The sequence below is a fragment of the Parambassis ranga genome, chromosome 18, assembly GCF_900634625.1.
Source record: "Parambassis ranga chromosome 18, fParRan2.1, whole genome shotgun sequence".
Lineage (NCBI taxonomy): Eukaryota > Metazoa > Chordata > Actinopteri > Ambassidae > Parambassis > Parambassis ranga.
In genome coordinates this window covers 3,488,902-3,515,760 of record NC_041038.1, presented here as the reverse complement: position 1 = coordinate 3,515,760, position 26,859 = coordinate 3,488,902, and the positions used below count along the sequence as shown (strand labels likewise).

At 38.6% G+C, this 26,859-nt stretch overlaps 1 protein-coding gene across 1 annotated transcript in view; it reads right to left on the bottom strand.

Annotated features, from left to right (window-relative positions):
- nrxn2b (neurexin 2b) overlaps nucleotides 1-26,859 on the bottom strand; it is a 437,176-nt gene that overhangs the window by 363,429 nt on the left and 46,888 nt on the right. The window contains exon 3 of the mRNA XM_028428850.1: nucleotides 12,387-12,416. Coding sequence (XP_028284651.1) covers nucleotides 12,387-12,416 — 30 coding nt within the window. The remainder of the gene's footprint in view (nucleotides 1-12,386; nucleotides 12,417-26,859) is intronic.

Below are 26,859 nucleotides of genomic sequence, written 5' to 3'. Positions count from 1 at the left end.
TCTAAAAGCTGTGAATCTATTAATGAGCAATACTCTGTGGTGGGAAGGACAGAGCACAGTCACATAATCTTGTAATCTCACCTCTCATGTGTGAGTAGAAAATACCTGCATGTCTCATCTTCTGTATGTATCATTGAAACTGGCACATCAGAAACAACACCATTTCTTAAAGCTGTGACCAGCAACTGCATGAGTTAACTATGTAGCTAAAAAATATGTAATGTGAAAAAAGGTCAAATATCTAATGCTTGTAGGTGTAGCTGAATCACTGGCAAGCTACTTTTCAAGGTAAACCTTTTATACATCTAAGCTGTCCTTTGGCAGACTTGCATTTGGTCATAGGAGCATAGACTGTTTTGTTGTTGACGTGCAAAATGTTTTTTTTTCAGTACAGGGCTCTTTCAGAATTAAATTATTGTTAGGCCTTTATTCAGAAAATTTCAAAGGCAAAAACATAATGTTAAAGAGGTCCTGAACTCCTGATGAGCCATCTGTGACTTATTATGGTGAACTACTTCTTTAGTTTATGCAGAAGCTTAGACCTGACATGCAACTTTGTTTGTTCTTATGTATGATTTGGTTGATTATGTTCAGACAAAGTATTTTGAATGATGTTCTCTGTTGTAGTCACACCCAAAATGTGCCTTTCTTATTCTAATCCTCCTTATAAAACCTGACGTTGCTATACTAAAGAATAAATTCTAACTTATCTCAACACTTAAAATATTCACTTCGTTTTTATGCGTTTTTTTCATGCAATTTTCAAATTTTCTTTTTTCTTCTTTACTTTCATGACAGACAGAACAAATTTTGATCTATCTGTGACTGTTTCGTGCCTGCTGCACTGTATTGTTTTTTCTGTTAGTGTTTCATAGAAATTGTTTTTCGTGACATCCTACAATCTTCTTTACCCTGTTTCTTAATTTTTACGTTGTGCAACCCCAATTGTGAGTGGAAAAAAACATTGATTGTAAATTGGCATTTACAATGGTAATGAAGCACATCACCAATAAGGCAACGGTGCCATGAGGGGAACGTGGACCTGGGAGCCATCCGCCATCCCTCCTACCTTCTAATATGCAAGTTCAGATCTTGGAAGTGGAAAATGGATGATTTATGTGTGTGTTATTTTATGTGGTGTCCACATCTAATGTTTTCAATATTATTATTAATATTAGTAGTAGTAGTAGTACAGGTGTCTCTGAAAGGGGGGAGTGGGCTGTGCTTCTGTGTTTTCTTTGATTTCTGTTCTTATATGCACAAGCACTGCACATGTACCTAAGTCACAGTCTTCAACGGTTCAACAGAGTCTGCAATTTTCATGAAACTTCCTATAATAAATATTACTGAACCAGGTTTATTGTGATTTTAAAAGCACCTGACACATGAACACACATGTAGGCTTTAAACAGACCATATATCTCCCAAGAGAAATTGAAGGGGCTGTTTCTAGGCACTCGTTTCACTCCTTTGGCCTTGCCTCTGTTCTCTACCCTTTTAAATCCGCATGTATCTTAATAATGTTCTCTCTCTTTTCCAAATCCCCTTATTCAATTATGGCAGACTCTAATATATGTATCAACATGTTTCATTAGCTCGCCCTCCTCTCCCACCAAAGAGATTAGCTTTCCCTTCTTTCTTTTTATTTACTAAAAGCAGAAACATCATTTTCCCCAGGACAGAGCGAGAGAAACCGTGAAAAAAAGAAGTGATTATTTTTGTTATTATATTTTATTCTGGTCCACCACCTAGAGCTATATCTTAACTAAAAGGATTGTTAAATATATGGTCTAAAATTTACGCGTTCAGCTTTAAGTTTGCTGCAGTTAAAATTTAAATGCTTAGACAACATAGGGGAGTGTGGTTCTAGAGTGTGGTTTTAACTCTTGGCTCTCTAAACTCATTGGCCTCAAATCTTTCATCATGAATATTCATGAGCTTTATTCTACTTGAACAATTGTAAGTCTGCAGATATAAGGCAGGGCTGCTTCATCTCAATAAGTGTGTATGAGTATGTATGTGTGTCATAGAAGGGAGTGATTAATTCTATGAGTGTGTGATCGCTTTGATGTTCTGTGTGGTAATTCTAGGTCCCTCCAGGGTTTTATAGCTGCCTCTGTATTGTTGAACTGAGTAGGAGAGTATAGAAGCTGTGTGTAGGCAGGGACTAGATTAGATGTTACAGTACATGCATGCTCTGTGGATTTTTCCTTGTGACACTACAACTGTTGGGAGACTGAGTGGTGGAAAGCGAGTGCTCGCTGGTCATTATCATTCTACTCTCGTTTCATCCATCACCTGATGTGTCTCATCTCTCCACCCCCACCCTCTCTCTATCACTACCCCTTCCCCTAGTTCTAGTTCTTTGCCCACATAGCCTCGCCTTCATCTGTCTGCTTGATTTTGCATCTTGGAAAGCAGAGAGTGAACAGACAAAGGAACAGTAGAAGTATCCTTGTGATCTAATCACTGGCACTTTGGCTATGTGTTTATTAACAACAGGCTTTTCTAGTTAGCCAACATAGAAAAATACATCCATTTTAGCCTGCTGCTGACATTTGTCACAATGATGTTCATTCCATTGCCCTCCCTCATCAAATTAGGCAACCTTTTTTTTTCCATCAACATCAATAAATTAATATGAGCTTTATTGAATGTTGATAATAACTACAGGGATTTGGTGAAGAACACTAAATACAAACATAAATCCACAGAGAATCAGTGGTTCTTTTTTTTATTGCATTTACTTTTACGCACCACTTACTAAAACCTCTAGGTCTGATCCTATCAGTGACGACTGCAGAGGCAGACAGTTTGAGCTAATGCTAGCTAACACAGGGGACTTGTTTGCATGGTTTGCTGATAATGCAAGATGCTACAGGGGCAAGGTTGGATGAAAACTTTAGCTTTCTATTTAGTTCATGAGCTTGTACTTTTTTTTTCCAAATGCCTTATGGGAATGTGTAAGCCATTTCCAAAACACTAATGATGGGATTGTGATGTGACCTCCCTTCCCAACAATTTCCCTTTCATGGTTGCCCATTCTCATCATTTTCATTAATTTGGTGTTGACTCAATGACAAGTCAAGGAAATGCAGCTTTTGGATGTAATGCTTCATATTGATTGCTTTTGGGTCCTGAATGAGTAACTGTATTGCTGTAGTGTTAATAATGTGATGTGCTACATTCAATGCCATTTATTATTGTGATTGTGAAGGATTACTCTTGTTTTATCAACCAGCCTCACCTCCATCACCTTTTTTTATATAACTGTAAATCTACAATTTATCTGTTTCTCTTAATGTATTTCTTTTTGTTTACTACTTATCCAGACAGCTGTGCTCATAGTTACTACTTCCACAGTTCTCCCTCCTTCCTTCTCCTTTTTATTCATCCCTCTTCCTTTTGCCCCTTGTGACCTTAATTACAACATGTAAAAACCTGACCTAGATCCAATTTCCAGCCTCTGACCACACTGCCCCAAGATTAATGCCCGATGGGCCAGATTCAATTAAACTCCTTTCTAAATAAGGACTATAGTCCTCCCCTTTAAGGGGAAGGAAAAACACATTGGGGGCAAAGGTTCACACAATTAAAAGGAAAATGAGAGAGGGCAAGAGCAACAAATGAAGAATGACTGAATTTTCTCTACTGCACAGTGTTAATGGCCACTATCCATCAATTGCACAATTATTATTGACATATTTGGTTTTCTTGGTAACTCTACATATTAGTCAACCACTGCATTACTTCAGTGTATGTGCATAATAATCCCTATAGGGCACATGTAGACAGTATAAGGGCAAACAGGACAGCATTTATGCATTTGCAACCTACTTGTTTTCTTAGAATTAGTCCCTTTTTGTAATGTATTTCTTAGAGTTAGTGTCCATGACATGTATAGAAACTGTAGTAGGCAACACTGTGTGAATTTCAAAGGGGTATCTTATGGAACCAAGTTGTGGCAGAACTCTGGTGTTACTCATCAGGTCAGCAGCTAACATTCTCAGCCATTTTTGTCCACAAAGAGACATGGCACACATTGTGTCATACTGTGCGATGCAATACGGTGAGAAGCTGTGTTTTCATTCCAAATTCACAGGAGGGGAATCCACAACAAATTCACACTGTTAACATCCTGCTTGTCAATACTGCCAGACATATTTAAATCATGTTCAAATGATTACCTAAGAATAGAGAGGGCACAATTACTATATTTAAATTGTGTGTTTTTCTGTAGTTAAAACATTGCTTTACTCCTACACCTGCATTCTTACACCTTATTGGAGATTAAATGCTCTCTGCTGTCTTGTTTTTGTTTTACACTGCTCTTTCGGACTGTAAATGGCAAGTCCATTTCTCTGTTGCAGTGATAATATGAAAGAATTTGTGCAATCTTATTTTTTTAATTTTGAACCTTTTAAATTGGTTCGTTTTGTTTTTCCTTTCCTGTGGTTGCACGACAATCTTCCCATTATCTCATTAAATGTGGAATCTGTATAATGGTTGACCTCCAAGAGATTGTTTTCTAAAAAGTAAACAAAAGCAACAACTAAAATACACACAGATTTATCTCACTCAGGAGAACTGAAATTCAAGCATCATTCTCTCACATCTTACCTATACTAAGAGAATTAGTTGTGTAGAGATGTGTGTGAACAGCGCTGTGTTCCCACAGCATAGTAAAGTGGGAGTTCTCCGGGTGCATGATGTGTCCTGTCAGTTTCTCTAAGTGAGGCTGCCAATAACGAGGCGTGACTAGCCTGGGAAGCACAATGTAGGCCTCCAATCAATCTCGGACAGGGGACACAGGGACCGGGACCGTCACACACCTCACACTCTGCCTTTCGCTTTACCCAAGGGCCCCAAATGAAGGTCAAGCAGGGTAGCCTCAGTCCAGCACTGTCAATCAGCATTAGCGTCATGACTGATAACACATATTAATTATGAATTCTCATATTATTTAATAAATTGGTTTAATTAGATTTTTAAAACCTCATTTCAGGATCATAAAGTAACCTTTGCACCCACCAATACACATGTTTTATTTTGCTTGAGCAACCTCTAATTTTGGCTAAAACTGAAGCAAGGGTTGTTATGCACGAGCCGGGACTTACAGACACATTCTTGTACAGTAGTACTAACATACTCTATCCAGAGTGGCCCTACAGATGTACTCATCCCAGGCTTTGCTTTACACAGTGGGAACTGTATGAAGCAGATTCAGGCTGCTATAGAGCTCAATCCATTTTAGCCCGCTGCTGCGTCAGGAGAAATTTCTGCCTGTGTGAGGACTTCTGTCATCCTGGCCTAATGTCTCTGCAGCAGCCTTGCAGGCTTACAGCCAGACATCCCCCCACCCCATGCCCTGGCTGCTGAACTGGGTGGAAGAGGTCACTGCTAAATTTTAAATGATCCCTGAAGATGAACAGTAAAGGTGAAATCTTTAACTGGGTGAAATCATGCTATGTGTAAGTGAATGTTTCAACACCTTAACCCATGTTTAAGATGAAATATATATCATATTTAAATGTTCTTCTATTATTAATTTCTCCAAAAAGGGAATTCAATTTGATTCTGAAATCATGGTATTAACTGATCGCGCTATAGCTACAGTTAAGTTTAATGACTACTACATTAAAATAAATTTAAAAAAAACACTATCCTTTTGATTTCTCAATAATTTCGCTCATTGGCTTAAGGAGGATATATGCTATACTAAACAAAATATGTAAATTCAACTGCTGTCCAAAGATGTTTAAAACTCACTTACATACAATGGAGAAGTTTCCACACACTGTGTAAGTTACTTATTGGATTATAACAATTTATAATGCCAAAAGTCCTGCTTGCAGGTGAACTCACATTTAAAGGTGAGAAACTTTCTACTTTCAGAGGGAATTTGACAATCTTGTAATGTTTAATCTCTCCAGAATAATATTGTATTGTGCTAATAAAATGAGTAAAATATAATTTCCCTGTATATGTAGTTTTGAAATAGTTGATATGAAAACAGAAATGAAAAAATGAATATAATATATAAATGAGGTTTTATTTGCTGTGAAAATAACATGACTCTATTTTCAAAAATTATCACTTCAAATTCAATCAGGCACTGTAACACAGTCTTGGATTGTAGTCGCCACCGCACAGTTGCATCTCTGTTGCTGCTCATTCAAATTACAGAAAACTAATGTGAGACACAGCAGTAATCACACAATTCTCTTTAAGACCTTGAACAAATGGAGATGCTTGACAGCAGACATCCCTCACCTTCTTAGATAACTAACAGAGAACAACTAAATTTATCCCTCAGTAAAACATGACTGTCAAGTGTTAAAGGAGAAAGTAGGAATGTGGGCTTTTATATTTGACCCTAAATAAGAGGATTTTTGTGGTCACATACCGTATACTTTCAGCACCTTTAATATTAAAACAGCTGTGGCCTTTTGCATCTATACCATTACCATATGATGTTTTAAAACATCGTGTATCGCACATTAATATAAGCCAAAAATGTCAAGCTCCAGTCAATTTAATGAGCTGCCTGGCCATGTGTTGTTCACTTGTGTGTGTGTGTGCATTACGTGTACGTATGATAATTCTGTTTCAGTTATTGGGAGAAGCAGTATACCATTGTTCAAATGAGGTCTGGATTATTATTGCCTTGTGAATTTGGGGTTGTCCAGTAACCAGAAGGTTGGTGGTTCGATCCCAACTCCTCCCTTGTCACTGTTGTGTGTCCTTGGGCAAGACACTTTACCTGCATAGCCTCCAGTGTACTCACTGGCATATGGCGCTCTGTGCTGGGCTGCCTTAAGCAATTTCCCCATTGTGGGACTAATAAAGGTTTCAATTATTATTATTATTATTATTATTATAATCTACATGCTCAATATTACTCATCCATTTCAGCCAACGGAACATATAGACGTATTTCCTGACATACGACATCATGTTTTTGCATTAACAGAAACATAACATGGGACCAATAGTGTACAGGGGGACAGTGGATGGCTATCCAAAGCGGTGGACTTTTACTGAGACCTTTATTTTTACATGAAGTTGGGTTTGTCATGAACAACAACTTAGTAGGAGTAGGCATTTAAAACAGGATCGGTAAAGATCATATTAAAACATGATAACTCATAACATTAAACACATTTTACAAGAAAATCCACTCCTGTTTGGTCGCCATTTACAGCTGCCACTGGGATAAGCCCCTGCCCCCACTAACACTGTATGTAGTGATACAGCCGGAGAAATACGCTCATATGTTGCATTTTTAGGGACTGAAATATTATCCTCAGGCTATTTTTTTCTGGTGAGGACAGACTGGAAATGTCTGCTTTTCATACTTCAAACACTTGTGACTTTGAAATGAGAATCTCTACAGCTGTGTCTCTGCAGAGAGTCTAATGCAGTATCCTTAACTGAAAAGCTACAATACAATGAGAACAACGGCATACTATAGGAAAAAGAATCTGCTTTAAGTTTGAGGTTGTAAACTTCACTGTCCTTCTCAGTGTGTTTTACATTGCTTTTACTGGAGTGCCACATAGTGTCCATAAACTGCCCTCAGTGAGCTCAGACAGAGATGGCTATCTTGGCTCAGACCTAGTCTATTACATTTGAGGTTAGATACAGATCATGCTGGATATTCCCTTCATTTTCTCTCCAATATCTCTGAGGAGATCTACATTTAACTTGCCAAGAGACAATCTCCCAGGGCCTGGTTAATTTGATTCCCAGTATGCATCATGCTGGCCTCTCCAAAAGAGGAGGTGGTGATGACGGCAGGGGACCTCATTCACACAGAAATTGAATGGTCTGTAGGCAAAAGCATCTGCAATTCCAAAGCCAAGGGACCAGAAATGCTGCCAATTTAAAGCTATTAACTAGCACACATTTTTCTGTTATTGAAAACAGCATTTTATTTAGGGGTGTTTAATTAGTTTGTCAAAGCTAGAGATGCTTTTCAGAGCAATACATGAACACACTGGGGATGATTGGGCCAAGAGAACAAGCTACATCTGTATTTAAATATTAGAAACTGTTGAGATAACTGTACATTGAGTTTCATGACTTAAATACAATTATATATGCACTGGATCATTGGTGTTTACTGTTAATATTAACTGTGTAACATTATACTCAACGAATTAGTAGATGTCCTTGTAAGAGTGAAATGGTGCCATCAAAATATCTGCTACATAGCATAGTTTGTTTATCTATTAAGATCAATTATGAGGTTAATTAATAATGTGGTAATCAGATAATTGCCATTTAATCCTGATTACATTACATTATATGAAGTACCTCAGTAATCCTAATCAAGGGGTAATAGAGTGAACAAGTAAAGTATTGTTTAACAAATGGACAAACAACAAATGTGAATAATTGAAAAATATTATTGAATAAGGGTTTTCTTAACTCTAGTTTTCTACAGTTAGGGAAAACCTATTTAAACCCCCATTTGGCCCACTAACAAAGAAATGATCAGTATATAATTTCAATGGTAGGTTTTTTTGAACAGTGAGCCAGAACAATAACAAAAATAATTTGCATTTTCATGAATGTCGCAGTTGATCCTTAATCAACCAGCCAGATTTCTGCTTCCAGGTGTGTTTTATACAGGTAAATAGCTGACATTGGGAGCCCTCTTAGCTCGTTACCTTTATAATAGACACCTCTCTACAGGAGCAATCAATCACTCCTGATTCCAAACTCTTCACCACTGCCAACAAAAGGCTATATATCCATCACCAAGCAGCTGGGTAAGAAGATGACAACAGTTGGTGCCAGAAGAAGCATATTAAGGTCTTGGAGTGGCCTAGTCAGTCTCCAGACCTTACTCCCATAGAAAATCTGTGGAGGGAGCTGAAGGTTTAAGAAATGTCTGACCTCTGCGATTGCCAACAAAGGTACTAAAGCACATTTTGCGAAGGGATTAAATACTTAATTCATGAAAATGTGAATTCATTTCAACTTTTTTGAAATGCATTTTGTTATTGTTCTGTCTCTCACTGTTCAAATAATCTTACCATTAAAATTATAGCCTGATCATTTCTTTGTTAGCGGGCAAACTAACAAAAAAAGGGTTCCTTTTTTCCAATCATCCACCACATCTTTGCACACAGCCTTCACGTTACCAGCAAGTCCTGTCAAGGAAAGGCTATTTAGTCATCCTTTAAGTTTTTAGGCGCTGCCAACCAAATACCTAATTCTGTGTTTTAAGAGAGCATTGTGATGAAGCATCATATTTATGTTGATATGTTCAATCTACATTTTCAAATTTGTAAGACAATCTTGATTAAAATCCTCATTGATGTATCTTCTCTGACCACTACTCTCCCCAAAATCAAATTACAACTGATTGATCAGGATAATTCTTTATGTTCTTCTTTATGCAGTATAAATATATATTTAGTGCCATTCTTCCTGAAAATGTGATCAAGCTAGACTGAGTACAATGTTTAGTCAAGGTGAACACAGCACTACCTGCAGGATAACCTTGCAATGCATTTTCTATTATTTATCCTTCTAAAATGTTACCCTCCAAAAACCCTCCGCATTCTTCTGTTGCTTTTTTATTACACAAATGATTGAAAGTCATTTTACTTTAGTTTACTGACTTTAAAGGCGAAATTCCTTTTTACTTATTTTTTTTATACACCAAGACTGTCAAAATGTGTCTTTGTTTCTAGATTATTCGTCATTAATATTTAATGTGTACTTTCTCCTTAGAGAAAGAGCTGTGTTTATCTACAAATGTAATGTATTTCGAATTGATGATTTAAATAGATGAAACGTATTGTGTCCTTCCTGACTGTTAAATGTTGTTTTCCAAGTATGCATGTGTCCAAGAGTGTGGGGCTGGCAGCAGTCTTACAGGTAGGCAGATAAAGATCTGCAGTGACTGAAGCCTGGGGTTTGTCCTTCCTACAGCTATATGAAGGACAGCCTTGGGTTTGAGAGGAGACTGACATTGATTTTCTTGGTCTGGTTATGTGATGGCTGAGGCACCTGACTCTGATCTTTAAACTGACCAAACTGTGTTGTTTTATTAAAAACATTGCTATCATGAAATGTGTGCATACAAAATCTTGTGGACACACACACACACACACACAAACATTTTGGGAAAGCTGAAGTGTGCCCTAATCACGCAGTAAAAGCTATCTAATTCACTGACATGTTACATGTTTGTGCCTCCACCAAATAGGGTTATTGATTTTTCTTTCCCCTCTCTCTCTTTTGAGATGTTTTTGGTCTATCTATTGGGAACAAGCACTGTATTAATTCTGGCTACAGGGTAAATCAATATAAAAGGCTAGCCAGTTATTGCTTGATGAAACAAGCATAATCAGCTTCTTTACTCTGAGGTTTGATATGGTGCCCACCCACTAAGCTATTTACCTTGTTATATGCTGTAGATTTGATGTAATTTAACTCTGATGACAAAAAATAAGTAAAAGCCTTAACAGTTGTTCTTTTATCTTATCTCTAAGGAATGCCAAGATTTTTGTTTCTCCCTCAGGTTGTAGATATGAAAGCATCTTATTCATAATAGATTCTATTTATTTACTGGGACAATTTCTCCCCTTATTTCCAACATTATTTTCTGCCTTCTAGTTCTATTACACTATGAATAACAAGTTATGGAAATTACAGTTTGAGTCAACAAACCAAAGTTTGGATCGTGCCACTTATGACACGACACAACACGAGGAAATGCAGAGCTATGCCCTTGACCTAGATCGGAGTCTGAATGTCTAATGTTGAGATCAGGGTGTATTTCAGGGAAAATGTTCGATATAGTGGCTTTATTGTTAGATTTCCTATTCCTTTAATATCCTCTATTGTCCCGATGTGTGCTCTTCTCACTTTGAGCATGTGGCTGGAGTAATCATTCAACGCAGTCTGTGATGAACTGCTGACAGGGATAGAGTTAAATGGCAGGAGGTTGTGCAACATGTGAAAGGGAGGTCGAGGCTGCATAGAGATGAAGGGATTAGGTTTATGATACATCTGCACGTTGCAGTGAAAGTCTGTTGATATTCCATGCTTTTGTGCAAAGCCATACAAGAATAATGAGCTAGTATGCTTCAACTGTAGCTCCATAATTGCTAAATGGTCCACATGGACACACTGCTGAAGTGATTGGATGATGGGAAAACGATGTGAGAGTAATAGTACAGTGAAACAAAGTAAATGGGCCCACATCTGTGTGAATCATACAGCCACGATGATATCAGAGAAGAAGCTTTCTGCACTCTAGTAAAGGTCAGAACATGCACTGCACTTGTTCACTTTCCTTCCCTTTTATGAACTTCGCTTTAACACTTTTTTTCCTATAAGCAGTCCTCACTGGGAGACCAGAGGCAGAGAAAGGTCAAAGAATGAGAGAACATAATTGTGAGGGAGATGGAATAGTAAGAAGTGGGGCTTGGTGTGTCATTTGAATGCGTTTGGCTGGATGAGTACACAAAATGACATCAAATGTTCGCACAACATCTGTTGCTAGGTTCAAACCCCTGATGAATAGAAAGATGTGTGGTGGTGCAGATATTAAACAGTTGATGTGTGACATTATATATACTGCAAATACATACAATATAGCATCAATAACATCGCTCATAACATCATGTACTGTTAATGGCATCATCAAAACAATAACAGACACATTTTCTTATGAAACAGAGAAACACATACAATTTAAGGTTTATCACAACTTGAACTGTTGCCCTTTAAAAATCTGAATGCCAAACAATGGGAATGTTAGCAGAGTGGTGATGAGAAACTCTGCACATTCGACAACACTTTCACCTTGAAGTGTTGAATGGAATTCTGGACACATTTTTGCTTTTGTAACTTTGACCAGCAAACACATTTCCATTAGAATCAGCAGTTTCTGTTTCTGTTTGTTTTCTTATTGTTTTTGTTTAAACCCAAGCAGAAGGGATAGCAGAAAAGTGTTACCTTCAGCCCCCAGGTCAGGTCGACGGGGTCAAAGGTGGTCAGAGGTGAAGGTCCAGGACGTGAGCCATAGGACAGGACAAAGGGTGGGACACACATTGGTGGAGGTCACAGAAAGGCACAAGGATATGGCAGCAGGGAGAGGGAGGAGAAGCAGGAGGTACAACCAAGAAAAATGAAGAGATGTGGAAGGTGACAAAAAAGGGGGCAGTGACAGGGGAGTATGTTGCAAAGGATTAAAGGCAAGGGAGGATTTGGAAGGAAATGGAGGGTTATGGCAACGAGGGAGGATAAAAAGCAGAGGAGGAAATAGTGAGGGAAAGCAGTAGTTTTGAGGGACTGGGGGCAAAGAGGCTGAGTCAATTCCTCTAAAAACAGAACCAAAATTAAAAGGAATGAACCCATACCTTGGTCGTTTAACGTCAGGTGCGCCAGACCTTGAAAGGGAAAAAACAGAAAAAAAGAACAGAAAGAGGAAGAAAAGAAGGTCATAAAAGGCACGGGAAGAAAAAAAGCATTGTCACAACGTTGGACTGCAGTTTGTGACAGACATCCTGGGGCAGATTTGGATGTCAGAGTTCAAATCAAAGGTAAAAACAAGAGAGAGATAGATAAAGAGAGAGATAGAGAGAGTGAATAGTAACAGAAAACAAGCAAACACTTCTTGAGTGAGGTGTGGGGGGGTTTAGAAAAAAAAGCATTTTCATTTGGTGCAACCCCCGAAGGTTATTGCTCTCACAAATGCTTTTTTTTCTTCTGGAGTACTTATGGAACACACAGAGAACTGTTTGGCAGAAAAAGGCTTAACTGGATTCCTTATCTCCTACTGTACTAAAAAAAAAAAAAAAAAAAAAAAAATCTGCAACATCTCAGAGACCAGGTCAGAGATAAATCTGGAAAACGCTACAGGACACAACACATCCCACACACAAATGTGGGTGTAAAGCATTCCATCAGTCACTCAAAGTTGTTATATGGCTAACTGTGCTATGGTACAGTGTATTTTGCAATTACATCAAGTAACACGCAGATCAACAGGTGAAAAAAGAACAATGTGCACATTAGCTTGTGCTTTTGTTTGTGACCGAGCAACTGTTAAATGGGGCTACTTGCATCCTGTGCCATCTACACATGCAGAATGTGTGTAATCACACATTTAATGACGCTTATTTCTAAAAATGAAATTGCCAATAGTAGTGAGTTCTGAAACAGAACAATAAGACACAAAGAAAAAGAAAATCTTAACAGGCAGCTCAAGATCATACCTTGAACTGATAGGAGTAAATATGGAGGAGAAAATAGACACATAACTGTACACTAAACATATGTCAGTAGCTCTTACACTTTGAAAGACTATTCTTAGCTTGTATGTAGCATAACCCATTTGGTAAAGACATTGAAAAATTCCTGTCAGGAAGGAAAATGCACACAACAGTATGTTTGTGGATAGAATTCTTGGAAACAAGCTACATAAAAGTAGAAGTTAGAGAACAAAAACTATGGCTGCAAGCAAACTCCCAAACACACTGGATGTCTAAATCAAATTGGATTTAACCCCAGGCAGTATAGAATATAAACAACATTATGTCTGTCAAGCGACATGACATAAATTGTCAAATCTTTTTAGTCAACCTGTCTTTTCTTGATCAATGCCATTTCATACATAAACTCTAAATAACCATTTAGCTGCAGCTTTAGAATATATTGCTTTACCTTTCTTTGAAATATTATCATTCACCATCACAAAGAGAAAATAACTTTTTCACCTAAAAGGTCTTTTAGACGATTCTTATACGATGGGTAATGGTGATCAACATGCCTGCTAATTTAGAAGGCATGTACCAGATTAGAAATGGTCAATCACCTAGTTGCAGATTTTCAATGACTTAAAAAGCCTTTCACTTATCATTAAATCAAGGATGTGCTAAACTACTGATTTCACAACTGGAGCAGTAGAAAATAAGCAGCAACCTTCAAAGCAATGCTAATCAACGACATAACTTCCACGGACGGTAAATGCACCAGTGTTAGTCTCTGTGAGGTCAACACTGCGACACTTAGACGAATGGCTGGCTAACAGAGGTGCTTGACAGCTAAGGTTACCTGAACATTCAATGTCACTGCCTTTTTTTGTGTGGAGACAAACAAGAAAAAAGGCACTTAAAAGAAAATGAGTGCGCCAGCAGTCTGGAGCATGAACACAAAAATAACTACTTCCACCAGGCAAGCAAATCAAAATGCAAAGACTACAGAAGCTCAAATGACTCTTAACTACAAGCTGTTCGTATTGTCGTCTTTCCTAATAACATCTGTGATTCAGGAGCAGAGGAAATATTCAGGCAGAGTGTTTTATTTATCTGGCTGCAGTCCGTTTCCTGCCGGCCCTTTGCAGGGAGTCCAATCATTCTCACTCTGCCTCCTTCTGTTTTTGTTCCCTTGCTCATAATCCATTAAGGAGATAAGGCAAAGGCTCCTGCAATGAAACAGAATGGTGCTGTCGCTGCATACCAAATCATTCAAATACACCCCCCACCTTCCACCCTGGCCTTATCCAGCTCAGACAGGCGAAAGGCAGAGGTACAATTTCATGGAAAAGGAGGACAAGAAAAGGCAAAGGAGACAAATTAGGAAAAGAAGTGCAGACTTAAAAGGCAGCAAGTGGCATCTTCACAGCCCATGTTAACATCAGATTCACAAACAGGTGTTCAGGTGACAAAAACAGATACTCATGCCAAAGTATAGTATTAGTAATAAAAAAAAGTGTGCTTCTGCAAACTACAGTGCAATTATTTTCACGCAACATTTCTCTAAAAGCAGAAAGACAAAGAGGCTGAATACACACATTTGCACACACAGTCACAAGCATTGCATGCCAGACTCATAACATGCCAGAACTGATCAGGGTTTGAAAAAGAAGAGGCAGCACAATTTAGATTTCTCATCACAGTTAGATCTGTCTCTCTGAACTTCCATCCTGTATCAATCCTGGAGCGCACATCTGATTAGCACTGCCACTAGCAGTACTGCCTGACACATACTAGAAAAGTGGCAAAATCAGAGTCCAAACTATGAGTCTTCCTATCTCCTTGACATCTGAGTATTTGATTACATCCTTAACTCTGTAGCGAGTACAGATGGGAGTGCCTAACGGAACCGATGCCGTTTGGAGAGCAGCTGTGATTGGCTGGTTGTGATTGAGTGGCAGATGGTGCAGGGTCATAATTCTGTCATTAGGAGGAGACATGCACACGTCTTCTCTGGCCTACTCCTGTTCCCCTCTGTTTTTTCTCTCTTTTTTCCCACCTTTTCTTGCTCCATGTCTCCACACAGTCTTCTATTAGCCAGCTGCAGCTGCCTCCTGCTCTCTTCTAACTCATCTGTGACTTTTGTATGCTCTTCTCTCAGGTCTAATGAGCACTAGCTACTCTTTCATGAAATACAGATTTCATTCAAATTCAGTTGATTCTTCAAACACTGGTGTCCTGGCACATACTGACAGAAACTACCACTATATACATGTTTATAATTCCAAATACACATGCATACAGTAGATAAATGCTTTATTATAAACATCTTTACATGGATTTTACTAGAGGATGAGACAATGAAGTGAAGTACAAGCAAATTGACACAACTGCAAGCACCAACAAACAAGTTATAAAATTCTCCAACCTCATTAAAAGATAAAATAAGGGCTGATTACACAGTTGAACATTTCTTTGTGTTTTGGCTAGATAAATCCTGGTAAAACCTTGCAATTCTGGAATTCTATCCAAAGAAGCACTGGGGAAAAAACAAAAACTGTTCAAATAAAAATGCAAAAAAGAAAAGAGCTAAATATTTAAATAGCTGTCAAAATCATGCCAAACTGCGAGGTGTAGATATAACCATAGCCCTAACCCCATGCAGTCCACACAACAACACAGGAAAAAACTGTTTCAGCTTTGCACAAGACCCCCTACTCTGCTACAAAGTTAGAAATAGTAACAGGTCCACATCAAGTATCAAAAAGACCCCAAAACATCAAGTCCAAAGACAGGACTAGGTCTGTGCAAATATTGCATGCAAAGTGTGAGTGTTGCAAAGCTGCTGGTGTAGCAGTGCACAAGAGCTAATGCTAGTTTGTGTTGCTAACCCAACAAAAAGTCAAACTATGACACTTTCCCTATTAGTACATTTGTGTAAATGTAATGTGCTGTTAGCAAAAACAGCAGCAACACTATTTTGGCCACATGACACTGCACAAAAATCACACGCAGTGCACAAGCCGATGTCTGAATATTGTCACATTGGAAGATAGAATGACTTTCTCTGTCCATTAGGACACACAAATCGCAAAGACAGATCTGTTAAGTAATGTTTTTGTAAGCATCATTCAACAAAAACATCTTACAGACATTCATCTATCACAACATGTGTCAAATATTAACGCATTTTGAGCATCATATGACACATTTTACATGCACACACACGAACAGATGTGTTGGGTCTCAGGGCAACACACAATTGGGAGAGGACAGAGAAAAATGGGAGTCATCATCATTATCTCTTTCTACTCCTGCAGTTTCTTTCCCTCCCACTTATTGTATCCCTCGTTCATCAGATAGACACATAGACTAAGTCGGGGAGAAGAATGTGCTTGCTTTTCAGGCCCCCTGCGGTGTTGGTATGTTAAATAGCATCATCCTCCAAGGACTCTCACCAGCATATGGCAACCGCAGTTCAAGCACATATCATACTGACAGAAAACTTTACTTGCTGATCAGAAAATGGTAGTCACACAGCAGTGGTTAAAACATATTTAAATACTACAACTTTGCTGATTTTAGATGGAGCAAGATTACCAAATAGCAAGGACTGTTGGAGTGTGTAAAAGTCATGAAATGTAAAATAAGAACAATAAATTCTTTTATGTACAGCTTATTGCTTGGTGCACCCTTGGCATGAGATATAAAACTGCATGCTATCTAAAACATTTGACATATCCACAAATCAATGGCTTTTACTAGGCTTGGGCCAAGATAAAGTTTCACAGTGTAATCATAACTGCATGTCTCAATGCCAAAAAAGTGCAAGCGTAGGTCCTGAGCACTCAGAAACAAACCAGGGCAATTGTAAAAACATCTATTTAAGAATGTGGGAAATGGTTCTAACAGAATGTGAATAATATTCATCTCAGTAGTGTGATCTATAATGTAGTCTCTTTGAGCAGCTTAAGTAATATTGAAACTGCAGAAGAATTTAAAGTGCTTTAATAATTCATTGTGGTTATCTATTTTATGGGAGAGAGAAAGACAGAGATAGTGGGAGCTAAGGGGCTTAGAACACCTAGACAATCTTGCTTCCATGTCTTTCAATGTTTTAAATTATTAACATAGCTTGTGCCTGTTTCAAAGCAAAGGTTTGTAGTAAGATTCTATACTTTAACATCAAATAAAACATTGCACTCATTGGGTGCGCAGATGTGTAGTCATCGACTGGAGCTCAATATGGAAAAAAGAGATAGTAACAAAAAACTGAAAATAAAACTGTCAGTAACCTCACATCTACACTGTCTTTCAATCAAACTTAGCTTAGCTTGTAGCTCATCGCTGGGCAGTCTGTCAGCAGCACAGACATTGTTCCTTGAAGGTTTCTATGCCTGCCTGTACAGTACTGTATCTATTTAACACATACTGTATGCAGTAGAAAATCACAGATGCTTAACTCCCTGTAAAGAATGCTGTGGGATGTTTTAAAGATCTGATATGGGTTTGCCACATGCTGCTAATTTAATCTACTGGGAGGAACAGTTTAAAGTTTAGCTGGTTTATGAGGATGCTCTTCTGTATGGTTTGAAATTATCACACCACATATTATCTGAGCCATTTCCAGCCTACCACAACAAACTCTTCTTACAGCAAAGAATGCTTTCTGCACGTGTGTGTACAGGGAACGGTTGACCCCAGGCAAGGCACTTAAGCTAAGCGAGTGAAGCATTAAATCTTTATGGTCACTCTCTACTTTCCACAAGCAGCAACAACAGCCATCATCTGTCAAGACCGATGCAGTTAAGTTGTTTGGAGGCCTGTCAAATGATGCAATTTACTATTCGAAACTACAATTAGACAAATCCACACCACATAATTAAGACTGCATATAGCAAGGAAAACACAGTTTTCAAATTGCCTCTGCCATGACAGACATAAAAGCACATTAAAGCACATTAAGCACATCTATTTTTTTTTTCATTCAGCATGGGCTTATCCATATTGCAGCACTTTGAATGTTTATTGGCTTAGTAAGCATTATTCTGTGTGCAAGGAAATAATAATACAGCCCAAAGAGAAATATATCATATAAATATATGATGGCCATCTATATCTCCTAATCAACACACTAACATTCACTTTGACTCCCATTTTTTTAAAATTCCCAGGAAATATGTTGCACAACATGTTTGGAAAAATAACTAGAGATCTAACAGTTGTGCCATCTTAATTAAACAGTTCATGAATAAATTGGACCTCCATATGTTGAGTCGAGAACTTGGACTAATTTCATGTCTTAGCCATCAGAGCTAACACACTGAAGGGATGTTGATGATTCCTCCAATTATGCTAATTTGCACCAGACAAACTAAAGATGCTCGGAGGGGCCACAGTGTTTTACCAGCTATTAAAATTGCAATCACATCACAGGAAGGGGGGGTCACACTGCAAATCTAGCATCCTTGTGTCCTAGAGTGTCTCTACTATATTTAAACTGGTACCATCTTCCGTCTGTCCTTCCATTGTTTGTACTTTTCCCAATTACTAAATGTTATGAGTTTCTGTCCTGGAAGAGCCATGCTAGGTTCATCTTGTAGAAACCAATAAATTCTCCATCTGACCTCTATTTTCCTTTCATTTATAAGGTCAAAACTCATCAGTAGTCTCATCCGTCTGTCCTTCCTCTTCACTCCTAATCTTTAGCTTCCAGTGCTGCAGATGTACCGTACAACCATCCCCTGGTCCATCCGCTCTCTTTCAACAGTCAATTTCATGGAATGAATGCCTCTGATTGCTACTTCTGGACTGTACTCATTAGAGAAGTGGGGAGTGGGCAACAAAATGCATGCTTTACTTTACAGCCTCGATGCCCCCACCCCATCCATCCTTGGATGCTGGAAGCTGTAATTGCGATGTCAGATGTGATGGAGAAGCTGGCAACATTGATGGGAGGAAGGAAGCTAGTCCTCAAGTGGTCAATTAGCTCCTGTAACCACACCCCTTCTCTTAAGTACAAAACCATTAAAGCACCTCAACCCCCATGCCAAACACACGAGCTAAGAAAGGCTATGAGCCTCATTTTCAACCTTTGTCTTTATGCTCTTCATTTTCACATAATACTTCTTAGTTTAAAAATTTAGCTTCGCATTGACAGTTCATCCATGCATGGTAATCTTCTACGTATCGTTCCAGTTTTAGCGTACATCCCACCGAAGCAACGCCATATTGAGACTCAAAAGGGCAGCAGTGGCTCAGTGGTATAGTAGAGTTGTCCAATAACTGGAAGGTTGGTGGTTTGATACCAACTCCTCCCTAGTCATTGTTGTGTGTCCTTTGGCAAGGCACTTCTGGTATTATTAAAGTATCTAAAATAAAAATAAAATCTGTTAATTTAAAATCACTGAAAAATAACCAAAAATAAAAAGGTTACCAGAGTGTCTCATCATGTTGACATATAGAAAAAAGGAGTTTACTCGAAAAAGTGATAAATTAGTCTTTTTTTTTTTCTTCTGGCAGGTATTTTTGCTATAAATACTACATCTTTTGCAAAATTAATTTCACATGGTTAAACTCACAATGGTAAAGTAAAGGAAAAAACTAAAGAAAGATCTTTGAGTCTTCTGAGCTATGGAAACTCAAGTCAGAGGCAAAGTGATCTACAGGGACATTATTGTGAAACAACACCTTGCCTTAAGCGTTGGTCCATGTTTTATGTTTCATTTTGACAATCTTCTCCCTACAGCCTGAGCTCAATCATGTTCTTCTTCCTCCTTCTAACAGCACTACTGAGTACTGCAGATTTGTGTGAGGGGAAAAAAGAAAATTGTAATGACTATTCCTGAAAATGTGGTTCCCTGTGAGGTTTTAACAGGGTGTCTTCCTGTCTTGTGTCAGGGGGCGGCTCTCAGCAGGTAACTGCAACAACATCCCATAATGGAAAATTAATGTTTTCCAACAGAGACAACACACTAACTTCATTTAACTCATTGGGCCGGGTAAACACCATTAGAACATAGACTATGCAATGCTCCTAGAAGTTCAGTCATTTGAAAGAGCTGGGTAATTATGGCAAAATTAATGGAAATTTGTGAAACAAATGTATTCATAATTCCTGTGCCGTTTTTGTGCAGCTTTGTACAAAAAGACAAGCAGCTTGATTTAGCTGGGAACCTACAGTCTCACTTGTATAATGGTTAAACTGAAACACAATAATAATGAAGATCGAGTTTAACACGATGACTAGTGTCATAATTAGTTTTTATCATTATCATTTCATCATTTATCATTTATCATTTAAAGAAAATGTGGGAAAAAGTCACCTATAGTATATATATATGAATGAAAATTAAGTTGTACTGTAAGATGTCGATTTACCGCTGGTGAAGACCCTAAGTGATAAAATGGCATAACTCAACCCCAACTGAAGGAAACAATGTTTCCCAAGTTGCCTTTTCCTAGAGACACAACAGTATCTTGTTTAGTTTCAGCTGCTGAGCAAAAAGCCCTGCTGCTTGCTTTCATCTTGCCAAACTCTAATTAGGCAAACTGAACAAATAGCAGCGAGAGAGAAGTCCTCTGCATATTCAAACAAAAGAGCTCCTGAGTTCGAGCAAGCAGAAGGAGCTAAAGAGAGGAAGAGAGAGAGCTGATCACAAGAAAATTAAACGGCACTGAACCTTGTAAACAAATATTTCAACAATGTTAAACACAATGTAGGAGATGTCTGGTGCTGCTGTGCTGTGAAATAGCCTTGCTCTCAGAATAGGGCTTCACGTATGATGGACACAGAGGCAAAACAAAACAAAAATACATCATGTATTTGTGTGTATTTGCGAAGTGGTATCAATAACAACCCTGTGTCTTAGCATAACATGTTTGCTAAGAGAAAGGAGTTTATATGCAAAGGATTACAAATAATTGTAAGCAGTAGTGCAACATGAGTGGAAAAAACATATTTTTTGCCAGTGTCCTACTTGTTTTCAAATCTGTTATTGTCATCACTAATATTTTTCTTCACTGACGTAGAGTGTTTCACCTTGAAGTGTCAGTCACATTTCCCTGAAATACATGGAGGTACTGGTCTTTCCAAGAACATCCAGGTGAAACAAAAGTACGCAAATCAATTTCTTCCTCCTCGACATACTTTTTTCCTTTAAGTTCACATCTCTTGATAGTCATCCATCACGTGTTTTGGGGGAATTCTATGGACAAGTGCATGAGGTGATGCAGCAAGACGCTTGTTGGCATGGCAACTGATTCCAGTACCTTTCTCGCCACGGCGACAGCCATACTGGTCTGCCTCGCATTTATCTGCTTTCCCTTTCCTATTCTTCTTTTCTTATTCTGTTTCCAAACCTCAAATCCATTTTTTTTTCTAGCCACAACAAAGTGGAGTTCACATCATCTTGAGTGTCTCTGTCCAACTAATTAAGCTATTTTTGTTTTATTTTATTATCCACCCAAATACATAAAGTCTAAAAGGTCAAGCGGAATTCACTTTGAAAAGGGTTATACGAGAGAGAATTGTGTTATTATATTAGGGGTGCATTGGAATGTGCAATGCTATTCACAAAAAAACTGAGGAGAACTCAGCAGGGATTGCAGGTATAGGGCAATTGAATAAATCTAACCTTTTCTCACTGCAGCACATTTGGGGTGATTTTTTTTGTACAGTCAGGAATCCTGAATCCTTTTAAGTCCCATTGCAAAGGCTGCATGGTGTTGCTTTAAGTTTATCCTTAAGTCTGATGAAGTCTGAGAATTGCAACCAAACTTCCATTAACTGTTGATAGCAGAACTACTATCTAACAAAGGGGAAGAATGATGCACAAAAAAACAACTTGAATGAGGAGATGTATTCTATTTTTAAAAGAAAAGTGGAAACCCATTTCTGTGAAACCTGCCTAAAATAAAAAGAGAAACAGCCTGGCTGGCCAAGCGGACAGTTACCCCAAGGTGCTCTCTGAAGCCAACACAAGTCACAGATGCAGTAGGTTTGTATTATCTCCCTGCAACATGTGATATATGTATGTGAAGCAAAGGTTACCATTTGCCATTGTCTTTGGGAATTTCATTAAATACTGTCATCAGCACTAACATTTTGGCTAGCACCCATAAAGTGCAGAATTGCTTAATCACATAGGGCTGTTGTGCTAGGCTCTACTGATCCCATCTGTCACAACTTCATCCTTGAATCCACCGTGCTGTTTCGAACCCCATGACAGCTCTTTAAGAAAACCACTCAATCTGTTCTCTAGGCTATTTTTGTCTCCTTTACATTTTACCCTATGAAATTCAAGGAAAGGAGGCATAGAGAAAAGGGCTGCTTGACAGAGTGCAACTGATTTACTAGGATTCGGGGGATGGGAAAGCTTGCCCTCCCTGACTTGAGGCCCCACCCTCCCCTGTCCTACATCCACTACATCCACCTTCACCAGAGGTATCTGGCAGTAGATCAGAGAGGTATGGTGCTGTCTGAGTCACCAGCTTTTTGGCACACAAGGATCCCCATCCCCTCCATGCCAGCCTAACAGTGTCAGTGGCTGAATAACAGTCCCTGCTTGATCAGCTCATCCCCAGGGAGCCCAAAGGAAACCGGATTAGTGGCTTAGAATGCACATGAGGGAGAACGACACCCCTAAATATGGTGTCTTTGTCCCTACTGTGTGTAATGGCAGGGGGTCATTACTTGGTCACCAGTTACAAGTCGAAGAGGGCAGATAAGACATTTAGCAAGGAAGCTGGTACCAATGGATTTTTTCCACTTCAGCTGTTAGGATTGTACTGCATATTAGCCTGTCGTAAAGAAGACCTTCTCCTACATACTGTAGTTCATGTTGTTATCTCCTAAAGCTTGTTACTTAATAAAAGTTTCATTATTTAATTATTTGTTAACTTGAAAATTGAAAGTTTGACAAAAACAGTTATTGTAAATACAACTTGTTTGTGATCAGAGCAGGGATATTAACAGGTGGGAAAAAACATAAATAGGGGTATTTGCATTAAAGAACAATTTATGTGCAGTGCAGCAGAAGACACCAGGGCTGTGACTGGTTAGTACTAAAGATATCATGAAAGTAAGAAGGGGGAAAAAACAAGCTTCCCACAGATCACACTCTAATCCATGACACTCTACAAATGCTAATGTGCAGCTTCAGGCACAAAGAACTCAAATCCCCTGTGGGCCACCACTGCTTTCCTTTAGTTATAAGAGTGCTTTCTAACAGTATAAAAATGATTGGAGTGAGTGATAACATTAGCATATGTTAAATAGTCAAGGCACGCACACTGCTGTGGCAGGACTTGCTAGAGTATACTGTGGAGTATCTGACATCAGGTCACCAGAAATCAGGCTGACACGATTTGTCTGGATCATCTTGTCTTTCAAAAGCATAAAAATAAACAAAATGGTCACAAATTCTCTTTCAACAACTATCTACTGTCTAGTCCGACAAACTGCCCACAAGGTCACTGAACTGCTAAATCCAATTATAAGCAATTACTCAGTGTGACCAGAGAAAACTGTTGTATCTGACTAGGGGAGGAGGGAAAATTAAAAAAGGAAGCCTTTTTTTTTTTTTTTTTTTTTTTTTTTTTAAATGGGATACACTTCTTTAGCCATGAATTTCAACTTGGTGGTGCCTTAAAAAGTCTTTGTGTGGCATTAGTGTGTGGGCCCATGTGTGTACATGTAAGCTTGCAAAGCTGGTCTGTTTGATTGGCAAGCTAACTGGTTGATAATTAATAGAAACTGGATACACAATATTATTTTTAGTTACACTAAAAAGGGGAGAATGTGTCTTAGAAACAGTCCTTTATTACAGTCATCCAGATCAATCAATTTTCATATAAGCCCCTGTAATTAAAACTAATTGCTTAGCTAAGAAGACACCTAAAACTGGAATAAAGATTGATACCAGCTGTATAGTGGAATGGATCTGCTTTAGAAAAAGAGTCAGGCAGCCAAATCAATAACTGTTTGAGTATTTCATCAGTGTCAGTAACAAAAGCATATAATTAGAGCTGCCTCAGAAATACCAAAATCAATCAAGAGGTGTTTTTTTTTCCTTTATTGCTCAGGCTTATCACTGACAATTCACCCCCTTTCTCTGTTGTTTTTACTTAACAAGTTGGTAGCTGTGCCTCGACTGCATCCAAATTTCCCCAGATACTGCCTCCATGTAAAGAACCTATTTTGTTTGCATTCATCTTCCATACCGTATCCTTACCCTTTCTGCACCTTAAGTATCTTTCAGCTGCATTTACTGAAAGCGTGGAAGCTCAGGGAAGAGGCCAAGAGTGATCAGTGTCATCTCCACTTCATTTCTATGATCAACGGTGCCTCTCGGGGCTCCAACCAACAAATCTGGGTATTCGGCACTTCAGAACAGGAGCCATCTGCCACTACCATCCCGAAGGCAAGCTGGGGTTCTATGGTGGGGCTGTGGAATATATGTCCGTGAGAACATAACCATTTGTTACTAGATACAGTCATACATGTTAATGAGAATCTGAGTACTCATATTGACATTCTCTTAGTGTTTACATACATTTGTGGAGTTGTGTAATGCAACAGGTGCGTGTGTGTGTGTGTGTGCATTTGCTAAAATTCAAACTGCAATTTAACAGTACAATGACACCCTGGAGGAGACATAAACAAGATGCCCAAATTTGGTCGTGCAATAAAAATATTTGTTAGATAATTGTTGTAATTGTAGACAACAATGTATGACAAAAGCTTGTCCACACATTGTGTGTCTATGTATGTCTATATACATATCACAAAAGTAATTTGCTGAATGACACTAAGACTTCCTGTAGTATGTGGATCTCTGTGTCCTTTTTTAGGCACAGACAATATGCATGTGCGTGTGGGAATGTGTGCATGTGTGCGGCCTTTTCTCCTTATCTCTTTCTGCCAGGCCACTCTGCAGACATACACTCCAAAGAGCCCCTAGTTGTCATTCACGGCGACACACAGCTTCGAAAAATGTCACCATAAGGGGAAGGTGAGAGACAAAGAGAGAGAAATACATAGAGAGAAAGTGGCAAGTGGTGTGGGTTTGAAGCCCAACAAACCACCCCCTTTACCTTAGTGGGGTTCTGTTATCTCTTCTGTTATACTATCATCCCTCCTGCAGCTCCACCCACACGCACACACAGGATTGCTTTTAGGCAAATCCTGTGGATGACACAGTATCTAGTAAATGCAAAGGGTTCCTAATAGAGAGTTATGACAGCAAAGTGTGGGAGGATGTCTAGTACCGGGTTCTTGTTTAAATCATCCGGTCAAACCAAGCAGCGACAACAGGAAGTAGCACAGTGTGTAATTATGTAAATGAAATGGGGAAAATGGATTAAAAGTACACTAACTTTTGAAATGCCTGAAACCAAAACTACCTATTTACAATATACAAAAACACTTCAAATAATATGTAATGCAATCTATCAGCTACTTAAAAAGTGTGGGGACAAAGATTTAGAGGAGATTGAGAGGGGATTTAGACACACCAGACACAGTCAGTCAGACCAACACAGGTACGTATGGAGACATTTAGAACTATTGTTTGTTCTTACACCCCCTGAGATGGTTAACTACATTTAAACCATGTTTCCCTACCAAACAGTGAGAACTGATGAAGCTGCTTGGATAAGCAGCAAAAAGTCTTCAAGAAAACTGTATAAGTCCAAATGCCATGCTTCAACCTTCTGAATGACCTGGATGACTGAGAATCTTCATCAACATTTGTGTGCGTTAGTTAAAGTGATACTGGCAGAGTAATGACTTTTAATTATAAAACTGAAGTTTGAAAGTGATAGTAAATAAAATTTGTCATCCATCATTAACTGGCACCAGCACTGATCAAGCAAAAATAATAAGTTGGAAACTGCAGCCTGAATGATTTGCACACTAGAATTTGTCACATTTACAAATGTTTGACTCATATAAGTAAATTGTTCAGTGAAGCACAGGGTAGCTGTCCTTAACATGCATTTAACTGTTGTGAAAAAGACCTTTTTGACATGTACTGCAACCAACAATCTGTTTACATTCTCAGAACACTGTACACTAGCATGTGATGTATAAACACCACAAGGTGATGCAGCAAAGCACTTAATGCTAATGCAATAGTAAAACAAAATAATTGCAGTAGTTTGACATTTTGAAACCACCCCAACAGTTAAAAGTAAAAGCAGATGTTATTCACAGTAAACATACAGTACACACTGGTAGACTATGAAATTGCTTCACTATAATTATTGGGACACACACGCACACACCTGCTCTCAACTAAGCACTGTCAACCACAGCCTGAAAGCCTACTCTGATTTAAATTGGAAATGTAATCTAGATGTTTGTGATCAGAGTGGAGTCTCCATGTACATCCTATCTCTTTCTGTCCATCTCTCTGAGACACATACACAACAAGCAGAGCGCACCCTACTTTTTGTTTACCACAGCTACTTATCTACCAGTTTCTTTCCAAATGGTATTTGTGTGATTACCATCTTGTGGCAGCCGACAGCTCGTGTGGTGACAACAAACAGTGATGTGTGGACGGCATCATAAATAATGGGTGCCATCCATTCCAACTGTCAGGGCGAGCAGCCTCTCATAACAGGCCGAGAG